The following is a 27,807-nucleotide window of genomic DNA, read 5'->3' on the forward strand; positions in this document are numbered from 1 at the left end:
TTGATAGGGTTGTGGGAAAGGTGGAAGGGCGGAAGAGCTTTGGCACCTTGGCAAGGACAGGGGCTCGGATGTGAGGGGAGATCTAGTCTCTTGTAGGGGAGGCAGGGCTCTCGAAGTCTCTGTTATATTTCTGAAACCCTGTGCTCCTTGGTGAACACCCTGGGACGCCAGGCACTGTCCCGGAACTTCTGACCATAAGGTCCCGCCTTCTGTCCTCTCCACCTATCACTGGAGGCCGCTGCGAGGAGCATGTATGAGTCTGCTTTCCTCGACCAATAGGAGCTGTTAAAAGATTGGCAGGGACGCCCCGTCCCCTCGCTGCCCTCCGGGGGTGTAGTTCCTTAGCCTGCGGTTCAAGCCGCCTGAGTTGTGCTGTCACCGCTGCCATGACTTCGCGACCCGTCACTCTCGGTATCGACTTGGGCACCACGTCCGTAAAGGCCGCCCTCTTGGAGGCTGCACCCGGCCACCCATCCGGGTTCGTGGTGCTGGCGAGCTGCGCCCGGGCTGCGGGGGCAGAGACCGAGAGCGCGGCTGCCGGACCCCAGGTGAGGCAGCGGCCTGGAACCGCTACCCCCGGACGACCCTGGGGGCATCTTGGGCAACACCTTTCCGCGAAGAAATACCCCTGACTGCCCAGCCTGTCTGACTCCCGCCTGCTGCCCTTCCCTCCAGGGCCTCAAAAGCCGGCTGCAGCTCTGGCTAAGCCGTTAGAGCTTTCCAAAGTGCTGGCACCGATCTTTCTACTCTCAAACTTCTCTGGGTGACTTGCCCATGGCGCTGGATCCCTCTACTCTCTGCCCATCACATTTTGTACTTTGAACTGGGAGGACTTGCATTCAGAGTGATAACCACAGGCCTGGCTATCACGCTTGCTGCGCACGGCTCACATCTGCCCTGTGCCCTCTGGTTCAGGCATCACTCCCCTCCTCTCCCCCTCTGAGGCAGGTTGTGCTCTGGTGATCAGATGTAGAATTAGGTTTACCTCATCCCACAGAAGTGCAAGCGAACTGATAATTTCACCTGGTTACTCAAAGAATTCCAGCCCCAGCCGAGAGCCTCTGGAAGAAAATTGTCAGAGCAGGTGGTAAGACACTGAGATATGCTGATTAAATTTTTAAAAAGAATCAGACTGATGATTATATACCACAACCACTTGCTTTTGAAAACTAGAAGATAGAAAAATACACATCCAGGGGTCCACAGGATGGTCCAGCAGTAATAGCAATTGCTGAGTGAGAAATTCTATCTTCAGAACCCACCATGGAGGCAAAGAACTGACTTCTGAAGAGCTGCCCCCTACCTGTCACATGTATACACATACACATACATATACACTATAAATATGTACACACATGCACATATATACACATATGCACATATACATACATATGCACACACTATAGTATACACACAAACATATCTTTAAAACCCAATGAATTAAGAGACAGTGGACTCTGTTGGAAGATGATAGAAGTAGGCTCAGAATGGCCTCAGATTCCACTCCTGTTAGTTTCCTGAAAGGGTTAGTTCATAGCCAGTGAATTTAAAGATATTAATGTCAACGTGAGAGTTGTAAACTCTCACTTTTTTCTCGGGCTCAACTTGAACCCTGATCTGAACTAGGTGGCCGCTAAGGCTTCCTCCAGCCAGAAACTTGGATTGAGGGCAGTACCCCGCACTTGAGCTTCGTGTCTCTAACACTCTTGCCAAGGGTCTGTCTTCAGTTCTCTGGTTCAGAATCCATCTTGCTGGGGCATGTTGTAGAAGATAAAGATTGGGGGAACTTTCCCAGAGGCCTTCACTTTTAATTTGGTTGGGGCCTCGGGGCATTTTAAAATGACTCTTTGACTTCATGAGTTACGACATGGAGAAAGTTGGCCCTGATCCTAGGGAAGCGTGGAGCTGGGCCAGGATTATAGTACAGTGGGTTCAGGCACTGCCCTTTTCTCGTGAAATTGATGTCTCTGTCTGTCTGTCTGTCTGTCTGTCTGTCTGTCTGTCTCTGTTGTCTTTCTGTTATGAGATAGGGTCTTGCTGGCCTCAAACTCCGATCTCCCTGACTTAGCTGAGATTACAGGTGCGTTCCACCCCATGCACTAAAATACAAGGTTTTGGAGGGAGACAGACTTAGTTGCTTGTCTCTGGCTCAGGCTCCTCAGCTGTAGGGTACAGGGATGGGTGGCTTTGAAGGAGCTGCTGAGCACTCTTTGGGTCTGAAGTTCTAGGGCTTGGTCTGGGTATGGACCCACTGATGTTTTCAACTAAGAAAGAACAGCAACAATGGCTTTCCTGTTAGAGTATGGGTGTGCCCATTGTCCTAGGGCTGCCCCTGGGCCAGCGTTTCAACCCTAAAATGAACTGCTGAACACAGACAGCCTCCTTGTCTTTACTTCCAGCTGGCTCATTTTCCTCCTCCGTGCTCTCCACCCACACAACTCACTCACCCCGACCCACTTTAAACAGAGGTGCCTCTGTCCAGAGATGGTGCGCCATCTGATGGCCATTTGGGGACTTTTAAATTACCACTGTCTAACAAAAATGCAACTCACAAATGTGGGCCACACGTGTAATTTTCAGTTTTTGAGTAGCTGTTTTAAAAGAAGTAAAAGGAGTGGGTAAGATTAATTTAAAATTTGCTTATTTATTTATTTAGAGACAGAGTTCCACTATGTAGACCTGGCTGGCTGGGAACTTGCTATCTACCTGCTTCTGCCTTCTGAGTGCTGGGGTAAAGTGAATTTTCATTATGTATTTTACTTAATGTATATGAAATATCATTTTAACATTCAACAGTAGAGATGTGCTAGTGAGATATTGTGCATTATTCATATTAACTTTGAACTAGAATGTGTGCACTTAGATGCTCACGAGTATGTGTATACATGCGGAGGCCAGAGGCCAGCCTTGCACTGTGTTCCTTTGTCCTCAGGCTTTATTCACGACGGGCCCCCCCCCCCCCCCGCCAAGTATCCCTTGCTGGCCTGGAGCTTAACAAACAGGTTGGCTGTGGCTCTGGAGCCCCAGGGATGTGCATGTTTCTGCCTCCCCAGTGCTAGTATTACAAAGTATACAGCACAGTACCAGACTATTTAAAACAGAGGTTCCAGGGATTAAACCCCACGCTTGTTTTAGGCAAGCACATGACTGACCTCCATCTTCTCAGCCCTCAGATGTAACTTACACATATGAAGCATTTCAGTGCAGACCGGACACATATGGTTAACGGCTGCCACACTGGACTGTGTCCTCAGCAAATGCCCCCTCAGCTTACTTCTTTCACCTCTCCTCTCCCTGTCTTTCTTCCTCTGTGGAGATCACACACGGCTGTGGACCTCCTCTGTGTCTCTCACTGTTGCGTATGTTGGCTGCCACAGTGACAGGCTTCTTGTTATGGTCTGGGGCTGCCTTCTCAGCATATGCTCTCTATGCAGCCCACTAGCTCACCTGTCCTTATCCTCCTCCTTCACTCTTCCTTTGTGTTGACTTGTTAGGCTAAGAGCTATCTTGACCAAGCTTCAGTTTGTTCCAGGAGGGTGAGATCCCCCAGTGTGGCATCTTCTGCTATGCTGAGAATATTGATATAGGGGACATTAAAGGTCTTAGTCTAGTCTCTCCTCACCCAACCACATGGACTTCTCCGTTTCTCTTATTTGTGTCAAGACCAAGCTGCAAGCTGGATATCAGCTCCTTGGGAGACCGAGGCTGATAGAGGGTCACTGGAACAGGAGTTCAGAAGCAGCCTGGGCAATGGGGCCAGATGTCTTATCCCACTTCCCTCCTTGTCCCTTACAAGACCAACTTACAAGGGCATTAGACCTGCCTTCCCTCACACTTCAAATCTCACCCTCAGGCTCAGTCAGGAAGACTGAGGAACGTAGCCCTCACGCAGAAACTTCTCTTCCTCAGTGCTTAATCTCCATCCTTTGGGTTCTGAGGAGACTCATCTTGCCAGCTAATTTCTGCTCCTCCCTTATGCAGAACTTTGTAAACTCTCCATATTCCCTATTCTTCCTTCCTTCCTCTTATAAAAGAGTGGTGATATAAACTTCAGTGGGTCCTCGTGGCTTCTGATTCTTTCCATGCTATGATTTAATTACTTATTTTTGTCCTCTTGCTTGTTAATAAATTTATTTGCTTTCCCTCCTATTGAATCTGTGTGCAGTCATTCATTCTAGCCCACCAGGAATGGAGAGGAGGGAGGGGGATTTCGTCTGCCAGACGCTTGCCTCTGTCTCCAGCCCCACCCTTCCACGTTCTTTGTTTGGAGACCCTCTCTTTATTTTTCCTACCGATCATCAACGGTGGAATAGGCTTTTCTCAGCAGAGCCTGATATATCAGCTGAACTGTCCAATACTGTGCTTCCTTCCTGAGGTTGGGGAATGGGCCTTTGTTGGATAGTCTCAGACTAGCCCAGTCGGAGCCAGCCAGACTCTTCAGGTCTATATTTTGGTGGTGACCCTTGGGGAATGATTCTTCTCTCTTAAGAGATCCCTGGAGGCCTTCCCTCCTTGGTCCATCTGTTTGTCTGCCCATGCCCACCCTGTCCTGTTCTGTTTTTAGGGGCGGGAGCAGGATGTGACTAGAATCATCCAAGCTCTAAATGAATGCCTTGATGCCCTTCCCCCGAGGCAGCTCCAGAGAGTCGGGGCCATCGGAGTGTCAGGACAGATGCATGGCATCCTATTTTGGAAAACAGGCCAAGGTATGCTGGGTGTGGGTAATGATCTCATGCTGCGGTCACTTAACAGACCAAGAACAGGGCTGCGGAGGGCTCTTGGACCAGGGTCAGGTCGTCCTGGCATGGGCATAGTGCCTTGCTCCTCAGAACCACATATCATATGCTGTCACCTGTGCTTTGTGTCCATTTTGTCTGGCTCAAATGTGTAATGAAGACTCCAACTGTCCACTTCTGTATCCATGTGCTCTACTTGTGGACAGCCAGAGGAGAAAGTGAGTTTGAATTTTCCTCAGGATTTAGCAGAGAGGATTTCCCATAGCTTTCTTTTTATTGTGTCAGGGGCCACAGGACGAGCTGTAACTAGACAAGATGCCAGAGGGAAACTGGGTTGGACTGTTTAAAAAAGTATATAAAATTGAATTTATTATGCTCATGTGGTGTGTGTGTGTGTGTGTGTGTGTGTGTGTGTGTTCTCTTCTATAGGTCTAGGGATGGAACTCAGGTGGTAAGACTTGTCTAGCAAGTCTTATTGAGCTGCTAAGCCATCCTAAGCCATCTTGTTAGCCCTGGGTATTTTTTTTTTTTTTTAGAATTTGGTCCCATATAGCTCAGGCTGGCTTTGAACTCATTATGTAGCTAACACTAGTCTTGAACTCCTGATCCTCCTTCCTCTTCTTCCAACTACCCAGGGTGGTACTTGAAAAGCTTTTGTGGTTTCTAGGGATCCAACCCTGGGGCCTCACATGTGCTAGGCAAGTACTCTTATCACTAAACTATGTCTCAGTTCCCTTTCTTGCTTTTTTATTTTGAGATAGTGCCTTGATAAATAGCCTAGGTTGGCCTTGAACTCACAATTGCTCAGGCAGGCTGCAAAAAAAAAAAAAAATCTTCCTTTCTCAACCTCCTAAGTGCTGGAATTACAAGTCTGTGCCACCAGCCCAGCTGAGTATAGTTTCTAATCTTTACATAATTTTACATAATTCTAGTTGCTATCCCTTTAACAGGCAAAACATTATTATTATCATCATGATTATTATTTTCTTGTTATTTGATCCTGGGGCTGGGACCCAAAGGCCTCTAAGTATGTACCTGCAAAGCATCCCCTCATCTGTCATCCAAGGGAAGTCTGTGGCAGTGCAGAGGTGGTGACCTATTCTGTGTCACTTCAGGAGGACACTGTGCTAGGACACATCTAGACAACAATGAATACCTCAGATACAGGTGTCAGGCTACAGATGTTCCCTGCATGACCTCACCTGTCTTTCTCAACAGCTTTATGATGCTGTCAACACTGTGCAGATGGGGAGAAGGAAGTTCAGAGAGGTTAAAATAACATGCTCCTGGCCACACAGCAGCAATCCAGGTCTGTCCCGTTTCTGACACTGAGCGTTCAAAGACCAGAACCACAGGAGAGTAATGGTTTAGGGAAGGGAGGGCTCCCCAACTAGATGTCCACTGGAGGGATACACTTTACAGCAACTCATCAACTCCCTGAGTTGCTTGGCATAATGATAGAAAATAATATAAATGGCATAAATGATAGAAAATATCATATAGCTATAAACCAGAAAGGTAGTATTATATTACAAAACTATCGTTCAGCTTCAGAAATAGCACCCATTTTTTGTGCAAATGGTTATTTATTTATTGAAATGGAGTCTTTGCACTCCCCAAAGACACACGGCACTGCACCTGGCTAAGCGCAGATTCTTCACGCAGAGAAGTGGCTACTTGGGTTGATGGGTGAGGTGGTTACAAGGCTGGGATACTGGATTCATTCCTTTCTGTCTGGGGGTCAGCAACTCAGGTTCCCTGGGTTATGTGAGTGGTGACTCACCTTGTCTAGTGATGTGCCCTCTGAGCCTTGTCCCCTCCACAGGGCTGGGGATCTTAGGAAGCCCCTCCCTCCCCTGTCTGCTGACTGTCAGGTCCTTGCAGACAAGCTAGCTGCTTGTCTAGGGAGTCTAGGTTGTAAAAGCTTTTCCAATACTCTGATTCTTCATTAACAAGGATAAATGTCCTTTTAATATTAAAACCCTTCCTAAAGGGGAGAGCAGAGATCTGATGATTGTGGTCTGGTCACCTCTGCCTTCCTCTCCCCTGTCTCCTGGACTCTGTACCAACCACACAAACCATCAGCCACATCACTGGAAGTGCTGCTTAAAATTTCACGGAGCCGGCCTACTGCCTTCTTGTTTTGCTTGTGCTTCTGGGAAGGAGGAAGCGTATTTACTGCTTCATTCCTGTTGATGGAGTCCAGCAAAGCCAGCTTTGGGATCAAGTTGTGCCATTTTTAATGGTGGCCATAATTCAGGTTGGTTTTAGTACCTACCACATGCAGGCCCTGTGCTGCCCTCCTGGGAGACAGAGTATTTGAGTGTAGAAACCCATACCTTCCACAACACAGCCAGCATGGTCAGGCGCCTGCTGAGGCCTAAGTGCTTTAGCGAGGACACAGGCATCGACTGAGAGCGATGAGCATTTCTGCAAGGCCTGTGGTTAGGCCTGTTTTCATAGTCTGCTTTCAGGCTCAGTAAAAGAGGGAGAGAAAGAGGGACCATAAAACACAGCTAAAAGGCAAGGTACAGGTGGGACGGAAACATCTGCTAATGCAGAGTCAGTGAAGGACAGACAACCAGCAAAGAAAAGTCAGATGGACCAAGCAAGGGTCCTGTCTTAGTCAGGGTTCTCTAGAGTCACAGAACTTATGTGTGGTCTCTATACAGTAAGAGAATTGGTTGATGACTTACAGTCTGTAGTTCAACTCCCCAGCGATCTAGCAGTGGCTTCGTCCCAGAGGCAGGCAGGCAGGCAGGCAGGCAGGCAGGCAGGCAGGCAGGCAGGCAGGCAGGCAGGCAGGCAGGCAAAAAAAGAGAGAAAGAGAGACCCTTCCTTTTTCCAATGTCTTTATGTAAGTCTCCAACAGAAGGTGTGTCCCAGATTAAAGGTGTGTACCACCACGCCTGGGTCCGGGACTTGCTTTGTCCCAGGTGACCTTGAACTCAGAGATCTCTTTGCCTTAAGCTCCTGGGATTCATAGCCACTTTGCCTCAAGATCTCCATACCAAGATCCAGGTCAGAACTTTGTATCTCCCAGCCTCAAGATCAGGATCAAAGGGGAGCCTTCCAATTCTGGATTATAGTTCATTCCAGATACAGTCAGGTTGACAACCAGGAATGGCCACTACAGGTCCCGACCAACAAGGGTGCCTGGAAGAGAAATACTGAGGAGACAGTGCTCTATGTCATCTGCAAGAAAGAGAATGCAGATGCCAACAGCCATGAGACATCATTTTACACCCAGTGGACTGACAGAAACCAGAAAGCCTGGGAATATCAAGAGTTGTCGAAGGGGCGGGAAACTGGTTTATTATAAATGTCGATGCTTGTATTTAATTGGTGTAAATTAGCAGAACTGTTTTGGAGGGCAGCTTGGCCTGTTTCAAAAAAGGTCCTGCTATGCCTGGGACATTGTGCTCCTTGGAGGCGGCTATGCAATCCTTGGAACCGGTCCCGGAGACGTACTGGAGGAGGCATTGTCACCACCCTTCACTGCATCTTTGTTTACTATGGCGAAAACATGACCTTTACCTGTGGGGACTCATTACATACCCGAAGTCTGGCCCATGCTGTGGGATGACATACTAGAATAAGGCACATTCAAGCATACTGACACACAGAGAGTGCAAAGCATGCTACTGGAGAGCAATAGACACAGCAGGGTGTTATTGATTAGACAAATACCCAGGCCAACTACACAGAACAAAACCTGTGCGTGAGTGTCAACAATAGGAAGTCATCCAGCAAGAACACGTTCATGAGACGGGGGTTGTGACCGAGTGGGGGATGGGCAAGGAGGACCTTTGCCCTGCTTGTAATATTTGAAGATTTTTTAAAAATTAAGAATATGTTTATTTATTATTATTATTATTATTATTATTATTATTATTATTATTATTTCATTAAAAGCTTCAACATAGGACAGCTCTTTACCAAAGGGGAGGAAGAAGAAAGGAAGGATGGGGAGAGGGGGGACCCACTGGGTCAGATTCTGGGAACAGGCTTCTTAGATTTACATTAGATTCTACCATACTGGTTATTAGGTCTGTGAAGCTGGGAAAATTTTTAAAGCATCCTGCTTCATTTTTTTTCTCATATGGGGATAACAATCACATAATCAATTCTTAGCACCCATATAGCTGCTCACAGTATCTGTAATCCCAGTCCCCGTGGAATCTGGTGTCCTCTTCTGACATCCACAGGTACTGCATGTACGTGGTGCACAGACATCCACACAAGTTAAAACAAATTAGCAACCATATAGAGTAAAAAGATTACTATTTTTGAAGCATGTCAGTCTGTGGCACATTATAAGCATTCTATTTTTGTTTTATAGTAAAGTTACCATTCAAACAATGTAAAAATGGGGTCGAAAGAGTTTTGGAGACAGATGAAGGGATGGAGCTAAAGCTGCAAGACTGTGGTCGGAAGCCCTCACTTAGATTCAGGTAGCAGTGCAGCTGAGGGAAGACTATCAGTGGAGGAACTGCTTATTCCTATCCTGCCCTGTCCTGCCTCCCAGCGGCACATAACACCAGGCAGATTTTGTAGGTCTCGGCTGTCCCAGCTTTTACCCGTCACCTCCCTTTGCTGGGCTGCATGCACGTCAGGAATACTGACAAACAGATGACTAGTTGCCTTCAGAGTCTTTGCTGTCGTTGTTTCCTCGATCTACAACATGTGTGTGTCCCAAGCTATTTTTTTAAAAAGATTTATTTATTTATGTGTTTTATGCATGTCAGTGCTCTGTCTGCATGTACGTCTGTAGGCCAGAAGAGAGGGCATCAGATCCTTTTATAGATAGTTGTGGGCCATCAACTCAGGACCTCTGGAAGAGCAGCCAGCGCTCTTAACTGCTGAGATGTCTCTCCAGCACCCCCGCCCCCATCATAAGAGGGGGGACAAGAACCCCCACAAAATGGAAGAACACTGTGACACACCCTGGAGTGATGTGGTCTCATTTGAGCTATTGTGTGTTTGTCTGGTGGTTTGGGCTGGATACGAGACAGTCAGCCCAGAGGGGAATTCTGGCTTCCCCAGCCTACCATAGTCCCATAGGAGCACAGTGTCTTCAGGGATAAACAAAGGCTTTAGAGAAAAGAAGTTGTCCCCAGCCAGCTCCAGAGCTGCTGATATTATCTAAGGATTCATTTACCATCATTTGTTCTCGGAAGCCAGATAGGAAGCCCTGGTGTGAGGAGATGATTTGTGGGGCAGGCATAGATCGCCTGTGGATCCTTCCTCTGTACAGGGCGAGCCCTGGCCCACAGATGCTCCTGGACAGAGTAGCCAGGTTGCTTAGCTAACACGCCAGGATAACAGACACGTGAAAAACAGTTTTTCTCAAGGAAAATACTGTACTGGGTCAATTTGATTGTATAAGACAGAACTCTTAGAAAAGGTCACAGTAAAAATTTAAAATTTGCTCCATACAAGCAGTGTATGCCTGCAATCCTAGAACTCAAGAGGATCAGGCAGGAAGATGGTGTGATAGAGACCAGCCTGGGTAACAGTGAGACCCAGTCTACGAGATGTAATTTGATACACTAGGTGAGGGTTACCATTGTTGTGGTGAAGCACCACAGCCAAAGCAGTTTGGGGAGGAAAGAGTTTATCTGGCTTACACTTCCTCCTCACAATTAATCATCAAAGGAAGCCAGGACAGGAGCTCAAACAGGACAGGAACCAGGAGGCAGGAGCGGATGCACAGACCATGGAGGGGTGCTGCTCACTGGCTTGCTCCTCATGGTTTGCTCAGCCTGCTTTCTTATCTATAAAAAAGATGAAACCCAGGAGTGGCTTCATCCACAACAGGCTGGGCCCTCCCCCATCAATCACTAACCAAGAAAATGTCCTACAGGCTTGCCTATAGCCTGATCTTATTAAAGCATTTTCTCAGTTAAATTCGCTCCTCTCCAACGACTACAGTTTGGATCAAGTTGACATAAACTAGCCAGCACATATACTAAATAGTATTAACCGGAGATATATCAACAAGACACCACAAAGGAACATATAAAAAAAAAAAAAACAAACCAGGGCTGGGTAGTGGTGGTGCACACCTTTAATCTCAGTACTTGAGAGGCAGGTGGAGCTCTGTGAGTTCCAGGTCAACCTGATCTACAGAGCTTGTTCTAGGACAACCAGGACTACAAAAAGGAAACTTTGTCTTGAAAATGCAAAATTAAAGAAAAAGAAGCAGGAAAATTAGTTGTGAAAAGCATAGTAGTTGAAACAGAGAGTGTAATACACGGAGTTAATAATAGAATGGGCGAGGCTTTAGAACAAAGAGATCTGTCATGGACCTGGGTGAGGTGGCTCAGTGGTTATAGGCATATGCTGCCAAGCCTGACAACCTGAGTTTGATCCCCAGAATCTACATACACCGAAAAGGGGAAACCAACTTTGCAAGTTGTTCTATGATCTCCACAGTCCATATAGCATGCAGATATGCAGATGCATGTGCACACATGAGTTCACACACACAAATAAGTACATGTGACAATAATTATAAAAACTGAAGGCCTGGGGTTGGGGATTTAGCTCAGTGGTAGAGCACTTGCCTAGGAAGCGCAAGGCCCTGGGTTCGGTCCCCAGCTCCAAAAAAAAGAACCAAAAAAAAAAAAAAAAAACCCAAAACTGAAGGCCTGTCAGAAGGAAGATTGAAAGGACAAATATCTATCAATCAGCTACCTACCTACATACCTACCCATCTACCATGTATTATCTGTCATTTGTTGATTGATTAGTCATATATCTATCTGTCTATCATGTATGCATGTATCTATCTGTGATTTATCTGTCTGTGATCTATTTGTTGTCTATTTTCCATCTATCATCTATCTCTCTTCACTTAACTATTATCTATCTCTTCATCTTTGCCCATGGTCTATCTATACATCTATCTATTATCTGTCTACTATCTATCTTCTTTCATCTAGCTGTCTGTCTGTCCATCTGTTCAAGTACTCACATCTGAATAGTATGAGTCCCAGAAAGAAAGATGAAGAAGTGGAGAGGAGGAAATAGTGAAGGAAAACTTCTCCTAATTGACAAAGAGAAGATGGAGTACCCCAGGGTGTAAGAAATGTGTACCAAACCCCACAGACAGTTCTGTTCCAGTGAACTTTTAAGGACTTCAAAGACGGGAAATTTAAAAGATCACAAAGCCCCAGGTCAGATCCCACACAAAAGGAAAAGGAGCAGATGACCACTAGACTTTTGCTACAGCAGTACTCTCTGGAAAGCAACAGTGAGATTACACCGTTGCTGCATCACAAATTATCCCCAACTGCAGTGACTTGCAGATAGTCTCCCTTAGTCCCAGCTCATGATGCTTTGGCATCAGCTGACCGATTCTTGTGTGGTGATGAAGGAGGATACTTGCTGGTATTTATCTGGGGGGAAGACTTGTCAGGATGGGTCCAGGTGGCCTTACTCAGTGCCTGCCTGGTACCTTGATGAGGAAGGCTGCAAGGCCACCCCCTGGGAGTGTCTGCTAGATGTCCGCTGGGGCTTCTGTACTTTCTAGCACAGCGGCTGCAGGGTAGTTGGACTTTGTACCTAGAGGCTGGTTTCTCTGAGAGGTGGGGGCTACAACCCTTTGTGTTTGTATGTGTGTGTGTTTGCACGTGTGGTGGACGCTGTGGGAGTTTGTTGTCTCCTATCTCCATATGATGCAGGGATGGAACCCAGGTCCTCAAGCTTGGTGGCCTGCCAGGGCCCTGTATCCACTGAGCCAGCTCACTGGCCCTTCACATTACTTTTTGAGATAAGGTCTCTCACTGAACCTGGAGCTCACCCTTTTCACTGGGCTAGCTAGCAAGTGAGCCCCAGTGACTTACCAGCATCTGTTCTCTAATGCTGTGATGAAAGCCATGTCTAGTGTTAACCTGGTGTTGTGGATTTGAACTCAAGGGTTTTTGCTTGCACAGTCAGTGATCTTACCCACTGAGCCATCTCCTCAGCCTTAGCCACAATACTTCTTATAACCTAACCTTGGTTGTTCCCAATGATGATGTCCTCCATACTTTATTGGTCAAATAGGTCACCAGGTAAGCGTATAACTAGGGGAATATTTAGACACTGCCACTTAACAGGAGGTAGAGCAAAGGAATTGTGGGAATCTACCACAACTGTTTTTAAACATTGAAGGAAGGGAACTTTGAAGTTAGACTGTTCCAATGGACCAAACTGCCATTCAACTTCAAGAGCATGAAGAGCATTCTGAGGCACGGAGACCTGCAGATGCAGACAGACCTGTGCTGCAGGCAGTTTTGGATAAAGTATCTAAGTCAGAGCACAGGGAATTCCATAGGATGTTAGAAGAGATAGGTGGAGTAAACATGGCCAAGCCTCTTAAACCAGTGACCTTGGACTTCAGAATGCGGCTCAGCAGTAGAGCATGTGCTTAGTTCAACAGGCCCTGGGTGCCATCCAGAGTTGGCTCAGAACAAAAGAAAAGAGAAAACTTCTTGGTGGTCAATCTGGTATCAATCCTTTTGTCATGAGGTTGGAAGGACACGAAGAGCAGGGGACTTCGAGAGTTTGCTAAACATCTTCTCTTATGAGGGTGGATGGGTACAGTGTTAGAAATGAATGTAATAAACCAAACCAAAGCAGAAAGTAGTCTGGCTATGCTTTTAATCCCAGTACTTGTGAAACACAGGCAGGTGGGTCTCTGAGTTCAAGGCTAACGTGGATCTCAAGGCTAATCTGGTCTATAGAGTGAGTTCCAGGACTGACAGGGCTACAGAGAAATCCTGTCTTGAAAAAATGAAAACAAAAACCAAACAAACAAGCACCCCTCACCCCCAAAAAATCCAACCAAAAAATCCAACTTAACTCTTCCCTACCTATCCACCCACTCCACCCCGGGTCCCACCTCCACACAAGAAGAATGGGGGGGAGAGGGAGGGAGGAAGAAGAAGAAGATGAGGAGGAGGAGGAGGAGAGGAGAGAGAAGGAGAGAGAGAGAGAAAGAGAGAGAGAGAGAGAGAGAGAGAGAGAGAGAGAGAGTGTGAGTGTGTGTGTCTTGGTTCATGGAAGGAGTGAGTGACTTACACAGTGTCCCTCAGCCACTCTGATATCAGAACCATGTTTGAATGAAGCTGTCACCGAGTGGGGAATGTCTGTGCTATAAACTCACAGGCAGAGAAGGTTCAAGGATGTGCCTATACCCACTCAGTACCGTTTCTCCATTTTTGTTATCTCCTTTCTTGCAGGCTGTGAATGGACAGAGAGAGGGTCTGCCCCTGTATTTGAACCCAGAGCCGTGAGCCATTTGGTCACATGGCAGGATAACCGTTGTAACAGTGGTTTCCTGGCTTCTCTGCCCAAGCCAGCATCCCATCTCAGCGTGGCCACAGGATTCGGCTGTGCAACCATCTTCTGGCTTTTGAAAAACAGGTATGACAACGGTTTTTTGAACCTGCATGTGATTTCTGGGCTGAGAAAGGGCAGAGGTTGCATCTGTAGCCAGTCAGCATCTCTCTACGTACTGCTCTGTGCCATGAGTGTGGCCTGGTGCAAGGTGGGGTCTCAAGGCTCAGATTTGATCTGGAATGTTTCCATTTGCGGAGGATCACCATTGGTTATCTGCTTCTAACCAGAATAGGGGATGGGGAGGGAGAGGGAGGGAGAGACAGAGGGCAAGTGACTTGCCAAGTTGAGTTCATAGTGGAGTCAGGGCTACAGGGGACAAGGCCTATCACTTCTTCCCCAAGTACCCCCTGGGGATGACTTGGGACAGCTTTATCTACAGTGGCTGGGACAGCCTTTCCCGGGGACTCAGAGTATCGAGTCTCAGTGTGTGGGGTTGTGGCTGTGCCCCAGCTGTGCCATGTCTAGTGCCCTCTCCTCTCAGCTAAGCCACAACATGTGCTTCCATATCCCATTAGATTGTACTGAACTGTTTTTGATGTGACAAACAGCCCGGAGTTTCTGAAGTCCTATGACGTGGCTGGCACCATTCAAGACTATGTGGTTGCTATGCTGTGTGGCTTGCCAAGACCCCTGATGTCTGACCAGAACGCTGCTAGCTGGGGCTATTTTAACACCCAGAGCCAGAGCTGGAACTCGGACATGTGAGTATGGCCACGTGGGTGGATCCAGACGGAGGGCTAGTCTGGAGGGAGAGCTTCAGTGGGGGCTTGGAGCTTTCCCTGGCTGTCGTGTTTTAAAGTGTGAGTGGGCACAGAGCAAGTCTGTAGGAGGGGATGTCTTTCAAGTTCTTTCTACAGAAACTTTGCCTTTGCAGGAGCAGAACTCCAGGGCCCTGTGAGCCCCCTTCCTTCAGGGCCTCCAATTTGAGCCCTGAGATACAGCTGAAAGCAGGTGGTAGTTGAGGTAAAGGCCTTTCTGGTGCGTTCCATGCAGTCTTCACTAACCCTGAGCAGTGGATGTATCAGGCATCCATACGGCTGCTGGGCCTGATATGGTTTGGAATGTGCTTACTGACCTAGTGGGACTGGGGCCCTGGTGTCCCCTTTGCAGAGAGTTTGTGTCCCCTCTAAACACAGGTATTGGAATACCCTGGAAGCCTGGCTCATCTCTAACCTACTCCATCCTCTTCTATTTATCTCTACCTTTTCTGATGGCTGCTCTTGTCCCCCACTGGTGGTCCCCCAACCCCACTTCATGGTGGAGCTCAACTTTTTGTTCACTATCTGCAAAACTCAAACCCATGACTTTAAAAACGGCTGAGACATGTCATGATGACACTGCATTTTGTCGTCCCTTCTGCTGTGTGTAAGCTGGAGCACTGAGTTTCCAGGAGGCAGTAAAAGCCACACGACAAACACCATGTGAACTCCAGGGCTCACTTTTGTTTTGCAGACTGCAAATGGCAGGTTTTCCTACCCACCTTCTCCCCGACATTGCAGAGCCAGGCAGCTTGGCAGGCAGAACTTCTCACACGTGGTTTGAAATCCCAGCAGGGACGGAGGTGGGCGTAGCCCTGGGTGACTTACAAGCCTCTGTCTATTCCTGCATGGGCCAAAGGACTGATGCAGGTAAGTTTGGCTTTCGTTCCCTCCTTAGACTCAGGCTGGTGTTTCCTCAGTACGAGCTCTGACCCAGGGTCTTCGGCCCACAGTGTAGCCACAGGCTCAGCATCCTAAGGTGCTGAGAAGGCGGAAACACCCTCATCCCTGCAGGGGAATCTCCTTGGGAAGGTGACAGGCCTCAGAGTTCTGTCCCCTTGCATTGACCTCCTGGGCTTTACCCCTGCTAGGGCTAGGAGTGGGAGAAGGCCCTCTTTCTTTCAGTATTCTCATGACCAAGAAAATAGAGATTAGCTGGGACCATGGCTCAGAGGCAGAGTACCTGCCCAGCATGCACGAGGCCCTGGGTTCTGTTGTTAGAATGAAGGGTGAGGCAAAAGGAGGGGGCTAGCACTGTTGTTATTGTGTGCTTGTCAATGAACGTTACATCAGATGCACCACTGCATGCAGAACCCTTCCTGTCAGGATATGATCACCATTTGGTTTCTTTTCAAGAATCTATGAAAACCTAAGAACATGCTAGTGGGGTTGTAAAGTGCTGTAGGCCTTTTGGAAACCAGTCTATGGGTTCTAACAAGTTGACTCATGGAGTTACTGAAAGACCTGATGATTCCAGTCCTAGAGACACAGCGAGAGAACTAGAAACACACATCCACACAAACACCCTCCAACCCCTTAGTTCATGCCAGTATTGTTCACTACAGCCCTAAGTAGAATTGGCCTGAATGGTGTGAAACTGGTCTATCTACACAGTTATCTATTCGATTAAAAGGAAGCCACGTATTGAATTCTACAATTCGAAGAGTGAAAACAGGCACAAAGCCATGTATCCATGCATAGTCAGTGTCATAATGCCATGGCACATCCATGGAGAGAGAAGGATGGTTGGTCATTAGAGGACATGGTGTGTGACTGTCCATAGGGTACATTCTCCCATTTGAGTGGTGGAAATATTCTAAAATTGGTTAGTGGTAAAGGCTGTTCCTAGACGGGGAAAGGACAACTTTTGCCTATTGTAGGGTCATGACTCAGGTCACTTCTGACACTGGATACTTCGGATTTCCCCACTCACTGCAAACAATGAACTAGGCAGCAGCAGACACCAGCTGGATGTCCTCTCGTTCAGTTCAACTCTGATACCTTCCATGTAAGGATAGCTTCAGATCCCACGGGTTGAGAGCTTAGGTCAAGAGAAGGTCACCTGCCCCATCCCATTCATACGTCAGCATACGGCTGTTTGCTCTGTGCTCCTGAACAACTGTCTGTAAGCTGAGATTCCCTACTCCCTCTGCACACTTAGAGAGATATATTGACTGGTTTATTATAAAGGATATAGTGAAGGGTACAAGTGAAGAGATGTATGTGGAGGGCATTGTATAGGAGACAGCATGCGAGTTTCTATATCCTCTCTTCCACACCACAGCCCAGAATCCTCCATGTCTTAGTTACAGGAACCCACTTCATCTTCCTCTAAAAACCCTCATCTTCTGGAAGAGCAGCTTGTGCCTCCAGAGTTCATATCTAGTCTTCTTGCTGGATCATGGTATGACAAAGGACATCATATAGAGAGACAGAAAACTAGCTGATGTTAGCTAGCTTTTCCAATAAAGCTGGTCTTGCCATAACCCACAAATCCAGTTACCAGTGAGCCACCTGATCCAACTTGGAAAGTTCCTGCGGGTTGCTCTTCTTAACCTCATAATGGAACTGAATACCACCATGAGTTTGGAGGAGGACTTTATAGTCATAGCAAGTCCCCTTCCCCCGGGGGGTGGTTGTATTCTCTGGGTCCATGGGCAGCGTTGGTGGGGTCCCATCCCTGGCACCTGGCTGACAGGCAGGTAGGCCATGTGCTGCTTCCCGCTTATCATAGCCTTGCTGGAGGGTTTGTTGTGGCACAGCACGAAGCTTCTTTATTGCCTTTTGAGCTGCTTTTGCTTTTGTAGTTTCTGATTCCCCAGCAGATGAGGAAATTGGACACTGACAGCAGTTTGGTCTCCAAACCTGCTAATTCTGGAAGTAATGTTCCTGCTGTACTTTGTTTATTAGACATAAGTCCAGCTCACAGTCGGTGGGGAATAATCGTCTACACCTCTTAAAAGAAATGCTATTCAAGAACACACGTGTTTTGAACAGAACCGCACTTTGTCCCCCTCTCTCACTCTGTTGTGATGTTTTGCTATGTGACCCCGAGTTAGCCCTGCAGGGCTGAGCTCCGCTGTCTTTGTGCAGTTCTCAACATCAGCACCTCGGTCCAGCTGGCAGCCTCCATGCCCGTGGGGTTCCAGCCACCGCAGACTCCGGATCCTGCAGCCCCAGTCGCCTTCTTCCCTTACTTCGACAGGACCTACCTAGGCGTGGCAGCGTCACTCAACGGAGGCAATGTGCTGGCCACGTTTGTCCACATGCTTGTTCAGTGGATGACAGACCTAGGTAAGGTCTAGCCCGCAGAGTGGTGTGTTCTGTACTCGTTGCCCTTGTCAGTTGATGTGTACTGTCCAGACCCAGTCTCCCACCTACTGAGTCCCTGCGTGTTCCTGCCTATACACCGCTCCCTTTTTTGAGGCAGGTGGTCGGGCATTTTTCCCCTGACCTTGACTGTGGATTATTTCGACCTTTCCCCTGACCCTGACTGTGAATTATTTTCCAGCTACCCCCAGCCCCACAGTCGTTCTCTCTGCTAGAGAGTCTAGGTCTTCTGGTTCCTTTCATTTAAGGTCTTCTTTCTGATGATTACAAATAGCTGAATGGCATGACCAGAAACCCAAGAGGGAAAAAGACCACTGACATTTGACAGCATCATAAAGTCCTAATAGCACTTGCTTCTGGTTGGCGCTTCCCGTCTTGATTTCTTGGAAGGCCCCTGGGAATTATGAAGCCCTTCCTTCTGTCTTCTTTTATTCCTGGAGAGAATCTATCAGGTTTTCCTCCTCTCTCTGTGTACAGTGGCACACGTACCAGAGGTCTGTCCTGTAAGCTCTGAAGGTAGACATTTCTGACCAGCCATCCAGGTTTAGGGAAATAGTGGCCATCAGGTATGTGATCACCAGAACCTGTCAAGTCAGATAGCTTAGGAAACATGAAATATGGGAAAAAGGTGAGGCACAGGCAGAAGGCATTTGGGAGGCTTCTACTGACTGGGCACACAAGTCGGCAGGCCAGGATTGGCAGATCTTGGGGTAAATTCTACCTCCTTGGCTGGAATCGTCTTAGTGCTTCTCTGTAGGAAGAACCAGGAAAAGGTTTTGAGTTGCACAGCCAGTCCTCAGACCCTCCAGGCAAACCCTATATTCAGATACTGCTGTAACTGGATTGGGTCTACCAACTGTTCTGAGCTGTCAGCAGGGGGCTCTGTAAAAGAGATAGAACTATTCTGTTTATGGCTCTAATTGGTGGTGTGAACCTGGGGGAACAGATTCTGAAAGTGAGGTAGATTAAAATCTCATGCAATTGCCTACTTTTTTCAGAGCATCAGACAATTTATACTGGAAGGGTTAAGAAGAGTCACTTGAGTGAACTGTGCAGTCACTAAGGCAAGCTGAACGGGGCAAAAGCATGTTCTGTAGAGGCAGATACACAAATACCAATAGCTGGTCGTAATGAGTGACCTAAAACAACCACCCATATGCACAACAGCTGGGAGGGGCACACAAGCACATTCCAGGGACAGTTCCATGGTTCTCTGGGCTTGTTTGCTTGGCGCTTTCTGAGGGCACTCAGATTCCCCCCGCCCACCACCCCATTCTTGGACCGCGTTCTGCCACTGTTCCATGTTTCTCTCTGTAAGACCTTTCACATTCACAATGCTTTGAAAATTAGTACGTTTATGTAATTTACCCTTTTCTCAAATTCTACTGTGATGTACATTCCTCTCCTTTGGCTGAGCAGTTCCCCCGAGGACTTAGCCTTATACATTTATATGCTGTGCATTCTAAAGAACATGACTTTTCAAAAAAGTTTTTCTGTGTAGGGGATTAACCCAGCTCCTTATACATGCTAGGCAGATACTTTCAGCCTAGCCCAAGAATGGAGTTTTAAGAAAATCTAACTAGGGCTGGAGAGATGGCTCAGTGGTTAAGAGCTCTGACTGCTCTTCCAGAGGTCCTGAGTTTAGGTCCCAGCAACCACATGGTGGCTCACAACCATCTGTAATGGGGGTCAGATGCCCTCTTCTGGTGTGTCTGAAGGGAGTGACAGTGTACTCATATGAGTAACATAAATAAAATCTTAAAAAAAAAGAAAACCTAACTATAGTTGAAGAATTTATAGATAAAGAGACAGACCCACCATTTCCCCTCAAGTCTAGTCTTGACAGATAGACACCCCAAATCCTTAGTTTCTCTGTGTACTTTTTGGACACTCCAGTTTCGTTTGATATGGGAAATAGATTAAATTTTTTCTCCTTTATTTATTTATTTTTTTTTGGTTCTTTTTTTCGGAGCTGGGGACCGAACCCAGGGCCTTGCGCTTCCTAGGCAAGCGCTCTACCACTGAGCTAAATCCCCAACCCCTCTCCTTTATTTTTTTATGTGTGTGGATGTTCTTGACTGCATGTGTGTCACATACATGCAGTACCTGAGAGGCCAGAAGAGGGCGTCATATTCCCGGGGACTGGGTACAGTTGTGAACTACCATGTGGACGCTGGGACTTGAACCCAGGTTCCTTGGAAGAGCAGCCACCTGGAGCCAGGGCCAGGGGCAGAATTTTATATATTCCTCAAATGTGGGCCAAGAAGAATTTTCTGATGGGAAGACCTCAAAACAGAGCCCGCCTGGCTTCACCGGCTACTTAGGTTCAGAAGTGTCCATAGATTTTGGCTGTAGCTCTGGCAGACTGTCCTGCCTTCAGAAGCAGCTTAGCTCTCCCAGGCTTGAATCCCTAGGGGGCTGGGGGAAGGACCTGGGTTTTCCCCCTTAGCATCTTCCCTTATAGACTCACAGATGGCAGGTTCTGGGCTCCAGTGAAAACCTAGTTTTCACACTGTACTGTTGTTCCTCTCAGTGTGGGTCAAAACCCTCTTACTCTGTGATATTTCCTCTTTGCTTTTTTCTCCTGATTTTCTCATTTAGAAAAGAAAGTTGGAAGCCAGATGTACATGCCTTTAAGCTGAGGCAGGTGGATTTTTATGAGTTTGAGGCCAACCTGGTCCATATAGCCTGGTTGGTATATATTCCAGGCCAGTCAAGGCTGCAGAACAAGACCTTGTTTCAGAGCAGGTGGGAAGAAGAGGGGAAAGATGAAGGGGAAGGGGAGAGGAAGAAACTTGGGACTGGGGATGTAGCTTGGTGGTGGACTGCAAGGTTACTGTGCCAGGGCCTGGGTTTGATCCCCAGCACCTAAAACACGCAGGGAAAGAAATAGCTGACATTTTAGTGACATTCTTAGGGGACCAGACTGGGACTCATTCCCTACAGTACTGAAATTGTTTTTCTGTTTCCAACCCCTGAGTGCACGTAATTGAATTTATACGCTGGAGGCTCTGACGATGTGACTCACTGTGGCTCTCTAGGTTACTGGTTCCCACAAATGCTAGGCAAATGTTGTACTAGCAGGTCACACTCCGAGCTTTAATTGTGGAGTTTTAAAATCCCACCGAGGGCTTGGAAGATACCTTAATTTGTAAAGTAAAGCACAAGGACCTGAGTTTGGAATGCTAGCATCAAAAAAGCTGGACTCTGGGAAAGCTTAAGTACATGGGGTATGCATAGAGCTCACTGGCCAGTCAGCCTAGCCAAAGACGAGTGAGCTCCAGTTTTAGTGAGAGACCATGTCTCAAAAGACAAATAATGTGGAGGGTGATCAAGGAAGATACCTGATGTCAACTTTTGGCCTCTACATGCACATATACATATGCATGTATGCATGCACACATTTGAATAAGTACATACAACACACACGTTTATACATATATACAAAGCCCCTCGAAGACTTAGTATTGACCTCCCCATGCTCAGAGATGCTGACTTAGCCTGGGGGGGTGGGGTAGGCCTCAGCGTGGCGTTATACAGATGCCCTTCAGTGATTCTGGTGACTTCGCATCTGCATTGCTCTAGTTGGGACCAGCAATGCCCTGCCACTGGTAGCTTTTCATACACACAGAATATTATGGTCTGCTCCAGCTTCCCTGAATCCAAAGCTATACTCATATTTTATAGTCAAATTTTGGAAGCATCTACAGCCTTGGGCTGGTGGTTCGCCAACCTGATTGCATTTCAGAATCTGTAGCCTAGACTGGTTCCAACAGAGGGTCTATGACTAGGCCCCACAGTTCCTTCAGAGTAACTCAGGCTATTGTGATGAACTACACTTAGCAAAGAACCCCTAGTATGGATAACGTTTTCTCGAATCAAAGTTGGGTTTGCTCTCCCTTAGCTAATTGAAAGTTAGAGATCAGAATCATGTTTCCTTTCCATGGTGTTTGATATTGAAGCCAGGGCTCTAACCATGTTAGTTAGGAGCTCTCTACACCAAGCCATGCCACAGCCTCCAAAGTGAATCTGGTTAGAAAGTATACTGAAGCAAAGCAAAGCAAACAAACCCTTTCATTAGTATTTTACTTTTAATTCCTATTTGAGATGAGGGTCTCACTATATAGACCAGGTTGGCTCCTAACTTGTGATCTTTCTGCCTCAGCTTTCTGAGTGCTGGGGTTACACCATACCCAGGTAACTGTATTTTTTTAGAATGCAGAGATTACATAGGATGGGGGATTAAAACTTGGCTGGGACATTGGTTTGATATCAATCAGCTGAAGATAACAAACACAACACTTCTTCCTGGTCCCCAGGTATCTCATGCACATGATGAGAATGGCTTAGGCTGCACCCATACAGCAAGTGTGGGGTCTATGGATTGTAGAGATTCCACTGATGACTCAAATAGCAGTTCCAGTGATGCTTGTTAATGGATGTTTAATTTGTCCCTTAGGACCCCATATCCGTGCTATAGTTATGATGCTCAGTTTAGTGTTAGAACTCTCAACAATCTTCCAGAAGTCTAGATGTGGTCACAGAGAGACAAATGGCTGGGATCTACAGCCGAGTCTAGCTAGCCAGACTGTGAATCTCTGATCCATGAAGCGTCCAGCCACAGTGTGAGGAGCAGCAGCAGACGGACCTGTCCCTTCGCCTAGGGACTCTAAACCAGTCTCTGCCTCCCACCAGGGGTTGCGTGTTCTCACACAGACCTCTCGTTTCTGACAGGTCTGGAGGTTGAAGAATCCACTGTCTATTCACGCATGATCCAGGCGGCTGCACAGCAGAAAGATACCCATCTCACCATCACCCCAACAGTGCTGGGGGAGAGGCACCTGCCAGACCAGCTGGCCTCTGTGACTAGAATCTCCTCCTCTGACCTTTCCCTGGGCCATGTGACCCGGGCCCTATGCAGAGGCATTGTTCAGAACCTGCACTCCATGCTTCCTTTTCAACAGCTCCAAGAGTGGGGTGTGGAACGGGTGGTGGGGAGTGGAAGTGCATTGTCCAGGAATGAGGTCCTGAAGCAGGAGGTCCAGAGGGCATTTCCTTTCCCAGTGTGCTTTGGGCAGGATGTAGATGCAGCCTTCGGGGCAGCTTTGGTCATGCTCCGGAGAGACATCAGCTAGAAGGAGCCTTAGTTCTTCAAGCTCGTTGCCTTAAGGAAATGCTGGGAATCTTACCTAATTGACAATGTCATCATGATCTCTGGGTTGTCCTTTTCTGGGATGGTTCTGTGGGCAGACTGTAAATTATACTTGATCTTGAGGTGCTATCTAGACTGATAAAGATCTTCCCTTCAGGGCATATGGTAATCATACAGCCAGGAAGCTCTAACCAGACCCCAAGCTAGTGCCTTCCAAGAATAGGATCTTCCGAGAGCTGATTGCAATTGCAGATGTGGGGGGAGGAGAGCAAGGGAGGGAAGAAAATGGGATGAGGGAGAGGAAGAAAGAAACAAACAGCTTCCTGGTCACTAGGCTCGGCTGTGATTCAGTCATAGACAGAAGGAAAAGAAAGATGACTTATGCAGCCATGGCTCCAGCTAAGCAAAGAAGACCTGGTTTATGCCCAGCGTTTGGACTGGTCCAGTTTTGTGTCAAATGCATTACTGGAAAAATCCTCCCTGCCCTGTTGTAGCAGGTGGCTGGAGTCTCCTCTCCTAGTCTTGGGAAATAGAAGGATCCTTACTTAGTTCAGCAAGTTCCTTGTCTAAAGGAATGCTGGGAACCTCATCTAACCAGTCAGCTTGATAGCCCTGTCAGTTGAAGGGACCAGCTATAGCATGTTCTCCAGTCAGAGAGAGATCGAAGACATGAAGCAACACGCATTGGAGGAGGAAGCCAAGGTCTGTGTGCTTGCCTTGCTGTGTGCTTCAGGAAACGTGCTGCACCATGGTTACCCCGAGTCCTCTCAACACAACCGGCTTAAAGGCACGTCCCAGAGAAGGGAAGGCAGGTGGCACGAACAGCTAAAGGGACCACAGAGCACTGTGACCAACACCGTCTGACAGACTGTTTTCAAGATGGCAGCAAGGCACCCTAGCCCCTTTCTATGACTATGTATGGCCACCTGTCTCCCTAACCCCTGCTACAAGAGGTGACCAGTTTCATGAGAGAACCCTTAACCCACAGGTCCCACCCCTTTCTCCATGGTGAAGATCTTGCTGGCCTCTGGTGGTTCTGGCCCAGCAGAAATGTCCTGTTCAGATGGGCATGCATCTAGGGTCAGAGAACCACCAGTCTTTCCACATTACAGTACCTCCGAGGAGAGGGTCACCATCACTGTGTCTACTCCTAGACTCCTAAAGTACCCAAGGCTCGGAGGCACCTGTGACTTTTGGGGAGAAACCATGTTGTCTCTTTGTAAGAGTCATTTTATAAGGAATATTATTGTGGTAACCCCTTTGATGAATTTACCTCCCACTGCTGGCTATCTGAATAAATTTCATTTTTTTTCCAGAGTTTGTCCCTTTGATGAACACACACCCCTCTGTTTGGGGGAAGCTGACAAGACTGAGGTGGCCACAGGGGCCCTCATGGGTAGCACATGCTTTTAATGTGAGCACTTGGGGGGCACAAGCAGCTGAATCCATGAGTTCCAGGTCTGCATAGTGAGCTCCAGGAGAGCCAGAGCTGCATTGATCCTGTTCTTTCTTTCTTCTCTTATAAAGGACAACATTTAATTGGGGCTGGCTTACAGGTTCAGAGGTTCAGTCCATTATCACCAAGGCAGGAACATAGCAGCATCCAGACAGGCATGGTGCAGGAGTAGCTGAGTTCTATGTCTTCATTTGAAGGCTGCTAGTGGAAGACTCTCGATCCTGTTTCAAAACAGACAGACAGACTGACTGACAAACAACCCTTGCCTGGGTTCCCCAGGGCAAGGATACACATCTTACACAAGGTTTCCTTTGGACAGATGAGTTGGGACAGTCACGTTGCAGGCCTTGGGGAAGACTTATGAGAGAGGAGGAAACCTTGGTAACCTTGTCAGTTGAAGAGGCAGTGTTCTGGAGCCTCTTAGCTCCCTAAGGTGCAGCTGGCTTTGCATGTTCAAGAGAGCTATGGATAAAGTGTAAATAAGGATTAAGATCTTGAGTTGCTGAGATGGCTCAGTGGGTGAGCAGACTTGCTACCAAGGCCAATGGCTTGAGTCATATCTCCAGGGTCCACATTGTCCTCTGACCTCCACACCTGTGCAGTGACACATGCACGTCCTGCCCCAGATAAGTAAATGTAATAGGATGATGATGATGACGGTGATGATGATGATGATGATGATGATGAAGAAGATCTGGATGGGTATTCTTTAAGCCATGGGGCCAGCATGTCACTAGAACTCTGTAGCCTTTTCAGGCCATGTATCTGCTCTACCCCGAGGGCTGAGCCTTGGAGTTCATGCTTGATAGCTAAATGTCTTGCTGCTGCTTCTCTTGCACCCAGTGGAGGAAGAATTGAACACATATCGGGGTCTCTTTCCTGTAGCTTGAAGTTATGACCTGCTCACTGCTGCAAAATGCCAGAGTATGTTGGAAGCCAGCTTATCTGTCCAATGGTGAATTAGGCTGCTGTTAGAATCAGGCTAGATATCGGTGCTCTAGTCTTAGGAGCACTTACTTTGTTTTCCTTGTTTGATTTGCTTCGGCTGGGAAAATGTAAACAGAAGTGTGTCTGTTTTGAGCAGACATCTTTGCCACACTCTTCTTCCCTTTGCCCACGTGAGTGATTGGTGGTGCTCCAGATAGTTTATACTTTGTCTTCCTGGGTCCTTGACTGAGGGCAACATGGCACCGAGTCTTTACCAGTTACTGAAGAACACAGCTGTGAATGAGAGTCTTTGCTGTCTGGAGCTTTGAGTTTGGTGTTTTATTAGCACAGCTGATCTGAAATCATCCTGACCGTGAAGCCACAATAGCCATGGAGTCTTCAAAGTTTCCGTTGTTCCCAATGTGGACCAGACTAGTGTTACTTCCAAAACAACAGGGGCACTGGGAAGCCTGCCAGGTTGATGTGTTGATGAATTCTTATCACCAGGAGATAAAACAAGCATGGGTGACAGTAATCTTCATTTCCAGAAGGGGGAGTGATGTACTCTCCATGGACGTGACGTCCTCCAGCCAATCTCAAGAGTTTCAATAACATTTAATACCTTTTGGTACCTGCTGTGCAGAGAGAACTGATCTAAGTCCTACTTATCTGAACCCATTTAATCTTTATAATCTAGGAGGTGAGAATTGTCATCCCCATTTCACAGATGGAGAAACAGACACACTAGAAGACTAAGTTACTTGGCTGAAAGCACACAGCGAGGAGTCCAACCACCAGAACTCACTCTCTTTATTTCACTTACTTATTCATTTCGACCATATTTCTTTTTGTTACATTTCTTATTATTTTAAATTTTATTCAATATTGTTTTATTATGTTCTTTCCCCTCCCCCAACTTCTGCCAGATCTTCCCCACCTCCCTCCCCAAAACTTCATGTTCTCTCTCTCTTTCTGTCTCCAAAACATAAACCCAAAATCAACAAAACAACCCCCCCAAAGACAGAGAACAAAATTATAAAACAACAAAACAACAACAACAACAACACACACACACACACACACACACACACACACACACACACACACACCATGGAGTCTGTTTTGTGTTGGTCAGCAACTCCTGAGGATAAGGCCTCCCTGGGAATGTGGTGGATATACCCAGTGTCACTCTCCTGGAGAAAAGTGATTTCCCTTCTGGTAGCAGATGTCAATTGCAAATAACTTTTAGATTGGGGTGGGACTTGGTGTCCACACATTCTCCCCCTCCCCTCTGCTTCTCGTGCAAGGATTTTGTCTGGCTTAAATTTGTTCAGGTCTTGTGCAAGTGGTCAACTGTTTATGAGTCCATACACTGTTTCCTTGGAGTCATCCATTGCCTCTGGTTCTTACAATCTTTCTGCCCCCTCTTCCCCATAGATCCCTGGGCCTTGAGGGGAGAGGTTTGATGAAGACATTCCATTTAGGGCCTCGTGCTCCAAGGTCTCTCACTTTCTGCACATCGTCCAGTTGTAGGTCTCTGTTCTCATTCCCATCTGCTGCAGGAAGAAGCTTCTTGGATGAGGACTGGGTGAGGCGCTGATCTGGGTTCTAGCTGAGCGCAGTGGCTGTGGGGTCCCTGGTAGATTGGTTCTGTAGGTTAGTGGGATGTCACAAAAGAATGGAGGTGGGCTAAGAGGAGTGGCTGGGGAGAAGCAAGGAAGAACGGGGGTGCCTGGGTCTGTGTGAGAAGGTAGAATTCTAAAGAGATGGAGGTGGCTATGAAGACAGTCCACTCTCTTTTAAGCTCTAGGGAAACAGGTCAGGATGGGTACATGTATTCACATTCAGGTGTTGGTATGTGCAGCGTGTGACGCTTGGTCTGGAGTAACTCTGTCACAGGGCAAATGAAATGATGCCCTGGAGTTCTGGTGAGACATGTTGGCCAAACTGTGAAGGGTGCATTCTCCTGAGGTCAGTGGCGTTTAGAGAGCAGGGGCTTCCTGGGCTGGAGGAATATGGTTGATGGTTTTAATGGTGTGGACACTGGATGGGAGGATA

At 47.3% G+C, this 27,807-nt stretch overlaps 1 protein-coding gene across 1 annotated transcript; it reads left to right on the forward strand.

Moving 5' to 3' along the window:
* Positions 1-357: 357 nt before the first annotated feature.
* On the forward strand, positions 358-24,681 carry Shpk (sedoheptulokinase). The gene is given in 7 exon segments (NM_001033682.1): positions 358-548; positions 4,565-4,706; positions 13,967-14,150; positions 14,675-14,827; positions 15,579-15,754; positions 17,978-18,178; positions 22,949-24,681. Coding segments are annotated over 7 exon segments (1,419 nt in total). The 5' UTR covers positions 358-386; the 3' UTR covers positions 23,350-24,681.
* The last annotated feature ends 3,126 nt before the right edge of the window (positions 24,682-27,807 follow it).

The sequence above is a fragment of the Rattus norvegicus genome, chromosome 10, assembly GCF_021556685.1.
Source record: "Rattus norvegicus strain SHRSP/BbbUtx chromosome 10, alternate assembly SHRSP_T2T, whole genome shotgun sequence".
NCBI classification, from domain to species: Eukaryota; Metazoa; Chordata; class Mammalia; order Rodentia; family Muridae; genus Rattus; species Rattus norvegicus.